This window comes from Acipenser ruthenus, unplaced genomic scaffold (genome assembly GCF_902713425.1).
Source record: "Acipenser ruthenus unplaced genomic scaffold, fAciRut3.2 maternal haplotype, whole genome shotgun sequence".
NCBI classification, from domain to species: Eukaryota; Metazoa; Chordata; class Actinopteri; order Acipenseriformes; family Acipenseridae; genus Acipenser; species Acipenser ruthenus.
The window spans coordinates 51,953-63,053 of NW_026708128.1; the positions used below are offsets into that span (position 1 = coordinate 51,953).

An 11,101-nucleotide genomic window follows, 5' to 3' on the forward strand; every position below is an offset into this window, starting at 1 on the left:
TCTGTCCGTCTCTCTGTGTCTGTCTGTGTCTGCCCGTCTCTCTGTGTCTGTCTGTCTGCCCGTCTCTCTGTGTCCGTCTCTCCAGTGTTTATCCGATGGTGAGGCCGAACCCGCACTGGAACTTGTTCTTCTTGTGATTCAGTAGTGCCCCCATGGCCAGGGTGAGAGGCAGAGGCAGCAGCTTCTTCTCCAGGGTAGCCCCAACAATCCAGTTACTGTCCAGAGACCCTGAAACACACAGAGTCACCCCCGCGTCTATTAAACACTACAGTACAATCCAATCCAATCCAGAGACCCTGAAACACACAGAGTCACCCCCGAGTCTATTAAACACTACAGTACAATCCAATCCAGAGACCCTGAAACACACAGAGTCACCCCCGAGTCTATTAAACACTACAGTACAATACAATCCAGAGACCCTGAAACACACAGTCACCCCCGAGTCTATTAAACACTACAGTACAATCCAATCCAATCCAGAGACCCTGAAACACACAGAGTCACCCCCGAGTCTATTAAACACTACAGTACAATCCAATCCAATCCAGAGACCCTGAAACACACAGAGTCACCCCCGAGTCTATTAAACACTACAGTACAATCCAATCCAATCCAGAGACCCTGAAACACACAGAGTCACCCCCGAGTCTATTAAACACTACAGTACAATCCAATCCAATCCAGAGACCCTGAAACACACAGAGTCACCCCCGAGTCTATTAAACACTACAGTACAATCCAATCCAGAGACCCTGAAACACACAGAGTCACCCCCGAGTCTATTAAACACTACAGTACAATACAATCCAGAGACCCTGAAACACACAGAGTCACCCCCGAGTCTATTAAACACTACAGTACAATCCAATCCAATCCAGAGACCCTGAAACACACAGAGTCACCCCCGAGTCTATTAAACACTACAGTACAATCCAATCCAATCCAGAGACCCTGAAACACACAGAGTCACCCCCGAGTCTATTAAACACTACAGTACAATCCAATCCAATCCAGAGACCCTGAAACACACAGAGTCACCCCCGAGTCTATTAAACACTACAGTACAATCCAATCCAATCCAGAGACCCTGAAACACACAGAGTCACCCCCGAGTCTATTAAACACTACAGTACAATCCAATCCAATCCAGAGACCCTGAAACACACAGAGTCACCCCGAGTCTATTAAACACTACAGTACAATACAATACAATCCAGAGACCCTGAAACACACAGAGTCACCCCCGAGTCTATTAAACACTACAGTACAATCCAATCCAGAGACCCTGAAACACACAGAGTCACCCCCGAGTCTATTAAACACTACAGTACAATCCAATCCAGAGACCCTGAAACACACAGAGTCACCCCCGAGTCTATTAAACACTACAGTACAATCCAATCCAATCCAGAGACCCTGAAACACAGTCACCCCGAGTCTATTAAACACTACAGTACAATCCAATCCAGAGACCCTGAAACACACAGAGTCACCCCCGAGTCTATTAAACACTACAGTACAATCCAATCCAGAGACCCTGAAACACACAGAGTCACCCCCGAGTCTATTAAACACTACAGTACAATCCAATCCAATCCAGAGACCCTGAAACACACAGAGTCACCCCCGAGTCTATTAAACACTACAGTACAATCCAATCCAATCCAGAGACCCTGAAACACACAGAGTCACCCCCGAGTCTATTAAACACTACAGTACAATACAATACAATCCAGAGACCCTGAAACACACAGAGTCACCCCCGAGTCTATTAAACACTACAGTACAATCCAATCCAATCCAGAGACCCTGAAACACACAGAGTCACCCCCGAGTCTATTAAACACTACAGTACAATCCAATCCAATCCAGAGACCCTGAAACACACAGAGTCACCCCCGAGTCTATTAAACACTACAGTACAATCCAATCCAATCCAGAGACCCTGAAACACACAGAGTCACCCCGAGTCTATTAAACACTACAGTACAATCCAATCCAATCCAGAGACCCTGAAACACACAGAGTCACCCCCGAGTCTATTAAACACTACAGTACAATCCAATCCAATCCAGAGACCCTGAAACACACAGAGTCACCCCGAGTCTATTAAACACTACAGTACAATACAATCCAATCCAGAGACCCTGAAACACACAGAGTCACCCCCGAGTCTATTAAACACTACAGTACAATCCAATCCAGAGACCCTGAAACACACAGAGTCACCCCCGAGTCTATTAAACACTACAGTACAATCCAATCCAATCCAGAGACCCTGAAACACACAGTCACCCCGAGTCTATTAAACACTACAGTACAATCCAATCCAGAGACCCTGAAACACACAGAGTCACCCCCCGAGTCTATTAAACAGGGGTCCTCAGACTCTCTGGAGATCATCTCGTTAGTGCTTCTGAATGGATTTTAATCAAGCCTTGTTTAGTACAGGCCAGCGGTGATGTCACTAGCATCCACCCCCCCGGGTCAGCGGTGATGTCACTAGCATCCACCCGCCCGGGTCAGCGGTGATGTCACTAGCATCCACCCCCCCGGGTCAGCGGTGATGTCACTAGCATCCACCCCCCCCCCGTCCCCCTTTGTTTTTTTGTAAACTCACCTTTGAAGAGCAGGTTCGCTTTGGGCAGGTCCAGCTGGTAGCCAAAAGATACGCTGGTGTCCTGCATTCGCGTGCTGGCTTCAAACTCCACCCCTACCTGCAACTGAGAGAGGAGAGAGAGATGAGAAAGAGAGGAGAGAGGAGACTTCAAACTCCACCCCTACCTGCAACTGAGAGAGGAGAGAGAGATGAGAAAGAGAGGAGAGAGAGAGAGAAAGAGAGGAGAGAGGAGACTTCAAACTCCACCCCTACCTGCAACTGAGAGAGGAGAGAGAGATGAGAAAGAGAGGAGAGAGGAGACTTCAAACTCCACCCCTACCTGCAACTGAGAGGAGAGAGAGATGAGAAAGAGAGGAGAGAGGAGACTTCAAACTCCACCCCTACCTGCAACAGAGAGGAGAGAGAGATGAGAAAGAGAGGAGAGAGGAGACTTCAAACTCCACCCCTACCTGCAACTGAGAGAGGAGAGAGAGATGAGAAAGAGAGGAGAGAGGAGACTTCAAACTCCACCCCTACCTGCAACTGAGAGGAGAGAGAGATGAGAAAGAGAGGAGAGAGGAGACTTCAAACTCCACCCCTACCTGCAACTGAGAGGAGAGGAGAGGAGAGATGAGAAAGAGAGGAGAGAGGAGACTTCAAACTCCACCCCTACCTGCAACTGAGAGAGGAGAGAGAGATGAGAAAGAGGAGAGAGACGAGAAAGAGGAGAGAGACAGAGAGCGCGAGAGAGAGATGGGAGCCTCGTCCCCCCCCCCCCGTCCCCCCCCCCCCCGCGTGCTGCTTACCTGGTCGTTAGCTTTGTGGTAATATGTGGCATGGGCTCCTGCCTGTCCTAGTGTTAGTGTAGCGATCCAGTTACTGCCTGAGAGGAGAGGAGAAACGAAGTCTTTAAACAGAGTCCTGACCAAACTTCATCAGGGTGGAGGAATAAAACCAGGCGACGTTCTGAACAGCTTCCTCTAATCTTGCATGAAAACGCTTGACAGTTAAGAAGCTGGACTTCTTTAACTGCAGGAGCAAACCAAACCCCTATCAGATCACACAGCTACATTATAATTTACCAGTGCATCCCAGATCAGCCACTGACTCGCTGTGTGTGTGTGTGTGAGACCCTGAGCGAGTCGCTTCACCTCCTTGTGCTCCGTCCTCACCTGTATACCTCCCTGCCAGGGACATGACGGTGCCCTCCTCACCCGGCCGCCTGTGATACACCAGCTCCCCCCCCAGAGCCAGCGCAGGGGTGACACTCTGGAGGTAGTGAGCAACCAGGATACCTGAGAGGAGTGAGAGACGAGCGGTCAGAGAGTGAGAGAGAGAGAGCGAGAGAGCGAGCGACAGAGAGCGAGACACACAGAGAGAGAGAGCGAGCGACAGAGAGAGAGACACACAGAGAGAGAGAGAGAGAGAGAGAGAGAGAGAGAGAGAGAGAGCGACAGAGAGAGCACAGAGAGAGAGAGCGAGCGACAGAGAGAGAGACACACAGAGAGAGAGAGAGATGAGAGAGAGAGAGAGAGAGAGAGAGAGCGACAGAGAGAGACACAGAGAGAGAGAGAGAGACACAGAGAGAGAGAGAGAGAGAGAAAGAAGAAGAAAGAAAGAGAGACAGGCTGTCCATGACACACACACGCACACACACACACAAACACGCACGCACGCTCGCAGACACACACACACTCTCTCTCTCCTGTCTCACCTGACCCCACGATGATGTCAGGGTTTCCCAGTGTCACAGCAGCAGTGAAGTCTCTCTCCTCTGTACTCCCCGTCAACCTGCAGTTCACAAACTTGGACTGCTGGGTCTGCCCAGAAAAACAGGGGAGATAAACATCTGAGAAAACTGGCTTTCTACTTCCTAGCATCTCACTGGCTAGCAGCCTCGACCGGAAAAAAAAAAAGGACCGGCACGAGAGCCTTTTCACCTGGACCGATATCCTTGAGCCACTTAAACAGTGAACACACTGTTAAACAGAGCAGCACAGTTACACAGACTCACAGTGCAGAGCCTCGCTGTGCTGGCAGGACCTCCCTATAATTTATTATTAGAAGTATAGAGCACAGTACTGACCTGGAATGCTAGTTTGGAGCGCAGCTTTGTCGTTAGCTGGTGAATAATCTGTGCGTTCAAACTGCCGCTATTGTCCATGTCTCCGACCATCACTGGGAAAAGCCTGGAGAGAGAGAGAGAGAGACCGATCAGAGTCAAGCAGCCCAGCGTCCGGTCACTTCACCAGGGATTCCCGCTGCAGAGCGGTCTGACCTCCTCTGGAGTTCTCACCTCGGTGGGGCTCAGCTGCTTCGTGCCCACGTACGTGGCTCCGAAGTGGTAGTTGGATTCCCCCAGGGTGCTGAGAGAGACCGTGTGATTCACCTGAGAGGAGAGGAGGAGAGAAAGAACAGGGCTGAAGGGCTGATCAAGCACAGTCCACCCCCCCCACCCCTAGCCTGAGGAAATCGCTTAAGAACATAAGAAAGTTTCCAAACGAGAGAGGTCATTCAGCCCATCCTGCTCGTTTGGTTGTTAGTAGCTTATTGATCCCAGAATCTCATCAAGCAGCTTATTGAAGGTTCCCAGGGTGTCAGCTTCAACAACATTACTGGGGAGTTGGTTCCAGACCCTCACAATTCTCTGTATAAAAAAGTGCCTCCTATTTTCTGTTCTGTATGCCCCTTTATCTAATCTCCATTTGTGACCCCTGGTCCTTGTTTCTTTTTTCAGGTCAAAAAAGTCCCCTGGGTCGACATTGTCAATACCTTTTTAGGATTTTGAATGTTTTAATCAGATCGCCGCGTAGTCTTCTTTGTTCAAGACTGAATAGATTCAATTCTTTTAGCCTAGCTTTGGATAGAAGCGTCTGCCGAACGGCTCGTTCATGTGAAGTCTGGGGCTGGCTTACCTGGAAGTTATTGCTGAGTCCTTTGTTGACGATCAGCTTGACCCCATCCATGGGTGCTGGAAACACCTCTACAGAAAACACAGAGAGAAGCCAGCGGGTCAGAGACCGCAGTGGGAACGAGCAGGTTAGCCAGACACACTGGGGGGGCTGATCGAGCTCCCAGTATGAAACTCTCGTTCTCAAACTCACCTTTGCATTTCCGGTGGCACTCCTCGAAGGGGCCTGGGTTGGGGCAGCCTTCCCTCGCTGGCGTTGGGCTCTGCCGGGGGGCTGAGGGGGGAGACCTGGGGCATGGTGAAGCCCGGTGGTACCGATACCAGGGCCCGGTCCAGCTGCAGGGGAGCCCGCAGCGGGGCTGGGGGAACCAGCTGCCAACACGTTACCCATTCTCTACTGGGACGGGACACACGAGAGAGGGAGAGAGAGGAGAGAGAGAGAGAGAGAGAGAGAGGATGAGAGAGAGAGAGAGGAGAGAGAGAGAGGAGAGGAGAGAGGAGAGAGAGAGAGAGAGAGAGAGAGAGAGAGAGAGAGAGGAGAGAGAGAGAGAGAGAGAGAGAGAGAGGTTACTGACAGCTCTGCACTGCAGAATCACTCACAGAGAGACACTGCCAGCTTTATATTCATTCTGTGAGCTTCATAATAACCAGAACAGGATTACTGCTCTTAGAAAAATAAACATTGTAATATAATTAAGATTTTTTTTTTTTTTAATGACATTTCACTTTCAGTACAAGAAACGAACTCAAAGCGATTTCTAATAGAATATGGGCGTCTCAGTGTACTGCGTTGTTTCGTACGATTCTTGACCGACAGGCTATTGTTACGTCACGGTCTACGTCTTAGACAAATGAAGGTTCTTACTTATCTGACGTAAGAGGCCACAACGCGTGGTCCCCCGACGTCACTCTACAAGCGTACTGCAGCTCTCGTCAAGAGAAATGCTACACGATGTTTTTAAAGAGATGTGGTATACAACTATATTTAAAAAAAACATAAATAATAAATACCACATTCAAAATTAAATTCGGCCAAATTAAAAGCGGCTGCTTTTTTAAAAACCTGATATTTTAAGCGGCTGATCCGATGCGAGTTGAATTAAACCCAGCAGGAGTCCGTGCAGACGGCAGCAATTAAAATAATTAAAACGAACCCGCAGCTTTTGCTAAACAGATTGCGCACAGTCTGAACGCGGGCGTTAAATGAGAGAACACACACACACATAAAAACGACATTTACATATAATATACACACACACACACGCTGCACTGTTAACATTAATTAAGCAAAGTACCGCTCGTTGATTGATCTAACACGACCGACACACTTTTGCATGTAACAGCACGGGCCTTTTTTTTCCTTTCCCATCTGGGCAGCATGAATCGTAGCGAGTGTGCTTCTCTGTGGATCGAGTGCCATGTTCTGAAGATGTCTGTCTACCTGTCTGAGTGCATCGCTGCGGTGCTGTGATCCGGGTGGAAATATTCATAAATAATAATAATAACAATACTAATCCTTTTCATGATAGGGTAACACGCTAATGCAGCACAGGCATTACAACACAGCGCGCAGTTTCATTGTAAGACTGCTTGATGTGTGTATTTGCAAATATTTAGCTGTGTCTGCCACAGACACAAAACGCGACGCGATTTTCCAGACCCTAAATCTGCACTCAACGCATTAGGAGAAAAAGCGAAGGTATATTGCTTTGACATTTCTCAATTCTGAAGCACATATCATGCTGTACTCACACACGCTGCAACCCCGGTCTTTAACAGAAGGACGGGGCGCTCCCAGCGGCTGCAGAACTGATGACAACCGGGTCTGCCTCCTCTCCAACGCGATTGCTACCGCCGACCCCTCGCTGATTCCCATTGGCTGCTCTGGTTTTCTCTCAGGAGTTAAAGGCAGGGTCGCTAGAGAGGTCGGGGGAAAAGGGGCGTGGGCTCGACTCGCCTCGACCACGCCCTCCGGTGTTCTTGATAGGAGGCTCGGATTCTACGCGTTCGCACCGATTGGGTGGCATGCAGGAGGCTGGCACGCCCCTTTTTTGTTCCGCGGTGTGTGATTGCTGAACTGCGGTGCTGAGGCGGGACGAAGCGTTTTGATTGGGAGAAGAGTCCGTTCGGGGAGGGGGGGTCGCCCGCTTTATGATTGGTCGTCGGGGTTTTGTAGTTTTGCAAGGGCGGGTTGGTTGCAGCGCAGGACTGGTGCTATGAAGGTCAACATGCAGGGATCGGGAGACCTGATAAAAGTGCGCTGGATATTAGTGCTGCCATCTAGCGGGGTGGGTGTGCAACGCGCTTTGCAATAATTCTGTACGGGAGCACCCTTTCTCTTAGGGAGGTGAGGGAGGGAGCAGTTCAGTCTCCATGTCTCAGCCTGCCCTGGACTGGAGGAGCCCCCTTTCTCTTAGGAGGTGAGGGAGGGAGCAGTTCAGTCTCCATGTCTCAAGCCTGCCCTGGACTGGAGGAGCCCCCTTTCTCTTAGGGAGGTGAGGGAGGGAGCAGTTCAGTCTCCGTGCCTCAAGCCTGCCCTGGACTGGAGGGAGCATCCTTTCTCTTAGGGAGGTGAGGGAGGGAGGGAGCAGTTCAGTCTCCGTGCCTCAAGCCTGCCCTGGACTGGAGGGAGCATCCCTTTCTCTTAGGGAGGTGAGGGAGGGAGGGAGCAGTTCAGTCTCTGTGCCTCAAGCCCTGCCCTGGACTGGAGGGAGCACCCTTTCTCTTAAGGGGTGAGGGAGGGAGGGAGCAGTTCAGTCTCCATGCCTCAAGCCTGCCCTGGACTGAGGGAGCACCTTTCTCTTAGGGGGGGTGAGGGAGGTAGGGAGGGAGGGAGCAGTTCAGTCTCCGTGCCTCAAGACTGCCCTGGACTAGTTATTAAACCACGCGCGTGCGCGGCGCGTCACGGGGTGCAGAAGTCTGGCGGCAGCGCGGGTTGCTTGTGCGTCAAACCAACAGGTAGAAAACAAAAATTATAAACGACCTTTTTATATCAAACAATTACATTTAAAAACATGTTCAAAGTTAAGACAAGGTTAGCATTCTCCTATAATATCCGTGGTGGCGAATAAGAGAGAGACATTCCTCAAATCAAGTTTAATTAAATAAATGTAAGTAGACTTATCGCGGGGCCGCCGACATCATATACACACATAGAGAACGTTACAACATGCATGCAGTCTTATAAAAGCTATTCTCAAACATATAGGACGAGTGAAGTCTGGCCGATTTAATATCACACTGACTTCATTTTCAAGGTATTGCGAAGCTGTTGTGTGAGCGCGGGCTGTACAAGTATAACATTTTGTAAACACATTTTTAATTTGGACCCGTTTGCATTAATGAAAAAAAACATTGTTTGTAGGCGATTGCTGGAATTATACAAAAGGAAAAAAAAAAACACAAAAAAAAGCATTTCTTAAATGATATACTTTTTGTCCACGTGCGCTATTAACTAATTAAGAACTGGGTTCAGTTCTTAATTGGTAGTTTGAAGACAGCAGACTAATGACCGCTCGGTCTGAACCCCGCCTGGCACTGCGAATGGGTTGCAAAGCGCGTCCTTCTGCGCCGCTCGTAAATAGCGCTTCACAGAGATTTTAATTTGATTTGGGTCTCTGGTCTAGGGATAGATCTTCCTCTGCCGTTTGATCAATTCGGTTAGAAAGGTAGTCGTCTTCTGTTTTCATGCTAACACGGCCGCTGTGGTTGTCAGTCGGGGTCCATTCCTGCTTTCCAATAACTTGATCACCCGCGATTGATTAGAAGGGACCGGGAGCTGATTTTTAAACTCATTGAATTCAACCCTGGCTGCTACCCCCGCTCTAACCCCGCCCCCCCGTTTCTCTCCCCTCTGTCTGCAGTCTCCGCAGCGATGGCGTACCCCATGGTCTCCCCTCCTTCTCCTCCTCCTCCTCCCGTGATCGCCCCCATCGTCGTGCAGCCCCCGGCGGTCACCCAGGGCTGGAGCACGGGACTGTGTGAGACATGCAGCGACCTGGGCATCTGTAAGAGGCAGCTCCGAGGGTTTTCATGTTCTTCTAAGTTTGACGCATCGCCCCTGCAAACGGCGCTTAAATCACTGACTGTACAAAAGCCCTGGAGTGAACTATAATGATCAGAATTACAATTACAGCAGGATTGTTCAGTTACAATTATAATTGCAATGCGTTTTGTTCAAGTACAATCGCAGTTGCAATTACCCCTCTCTCTCTCTCTCTCCCCCCCTCTCTCTCTCCCCCCCTCCCTCTCTCTCCCCCCTCCTCCCTCTCTCTCCCCCCCTCCTCTCTCTCTCTCCCCCCCCTCCTCTCTCTCTCTCCCCCCCCTCCTCTCTCTCTCTCCCCCCCTCCTCTCTCTCTCCCCCCCCCCTCCTCTCTCTCTCCCCCCCCTCCTCTCTCTCTCCCCCCCTCCTCTCTCTCCCCCCCCCCCTCCTCTCTCTCTCTCCCCCCCTCCTCTCTCTCTCTCCCCCCCCTCCTCTCTCTCTCCCCCCCCTCCTCTCTCTCTCCCCCCCCCTCCTCTCTCTCTCCCCCCCCCTCCTCTCTCTCTCCCCCCCTCCTCTCTCTCCCTCCCCTCCCCTCCCCCCTCTCTCAGGTGCCTGCGGGATGTTCTGTCTGTGCTGTCTCTCTGCGCAGGTGGCAGAGGGTTTTGGGGAGTGCTTTGTGATTGGCTGGCTGCCCTGCTCTCACTGCGCTCTGCGCACCGGAATGAGGGAGCGCTACTCCATCCCGGTGAGTTAAAGATACGGGTTCAAACACAAAGCGGAGGGATGTGTAGAAGCAACATGAGCTCATTAGGGTGATGCTGAAGCGTGAGCCAGAGCTGTAACACTCTACGAAAATTACATCAACGCACATGACTGCTTATTTTTTGTTCTATTTTTTCATGCATATGCTTTTAAAGTTAATTATTTGTTATTTTTAAAAGGGCTTTGTTTGTATGTATGTATCTCCGTCCTTCAGGATGAGACGTAAAACAAACGAGCTCCTATTGGCGGTGACTCTGCAGCAGCAGCAGCAGCAGCAGTTGTTGATGATGCAGAGTTCACCCCCCGAGTCGCTGGCTAACAGCCTCTGCTGAATGACTCGTTATTAATGTTGATGATGATGATGATGGTCAGTTTGATTGTCTGTGCTCTGCTCCGGTCCGCAGGGCTCCATGATCAATGATTACTGTGTCGTGTGGTGCTGTCTGCCCTGCGCCATGTGTCAGATGAGACGCGAGATTAAAATCAGAACCACCCAGGCCATCCGGTGACAGGACCATCACAATTAACCATTCATGTCAATATAATAACGTATGATTATTATTATTATTATTATTATTATATTATTATACATTGTCATTTTGTACCATATGCCCTGTGTCTAATATTAAAAATAAACGTGTTCTTGTAATTATTATTTTGAGCCGTATAAGCAAATCTTCATGCGTGTTACATTGCAGAGGCAATCCTGATCCTGGAGGGAGATCCACTCCGGGTTTAACAGGTAAAATGAGATCATTGTCTACTGCAGGGTCCAGGAGCTCGGAACAAGGTTGGAACAAAGACCAGGAGTGGATCAGCACTCCAGGACTGGGATTGGACATCA

General features: G+C 49.9%; 2 protein-coding genes across 2 annotated transcripts; one reads left to right on the forward strand and one right to left on the reverse strand.

Moving 5' to 3' along the window:
* LOC117434082 (mitochondrial import receptor subunit TOM40 homolog) lies at positions 1–7,312 on the reverse strand. The gene is given in 12 exon segments (XM_059019917.1): positions 1–228; positions 2,624–2,726; positions 3,409–3,485; positions 3,775–3,897; positions 4,317–4,422; positions 4,689–4,791; positions 4,900–4,991; positions 5,518–5,585; positions 5,707–5,768; positions 5,770–5,838; positions 5,840–5,910; positions 7,266–7,312. Coding segments are annotated over 11 exon segments (1,008 nt in total). The 5' UTR covers positions 5,905–5,910; positions 7,266–7,312; the 3' UTR covers positions 1–88.
* Positions 7,313–8,387: 1,075 nt separating this feature from the next.
* Positions 8,388–10,766, forward strand: LOC117964920 (cornifelin-like). Its single transcript, XM_034909718.2, has 4 exons — positions 8,388–8,471; positions 9,377–9,520; positions 10,104–10,240; positions 10,662–10,766. The coding sequence occupies exons 2-4, from the start codon at positions 9,388–9,390 to the stop codon at positions 10,764–10,766; spliced, it is 375 nt and encodes a 124-aa protein (XP_034765609.2). The 5' UTR covers positions 8,388–8,471; positions 9,377–9,387.
* The last annotated feature ends 335 nt before the right edge of the window (positions 10,767–11,101 follow it).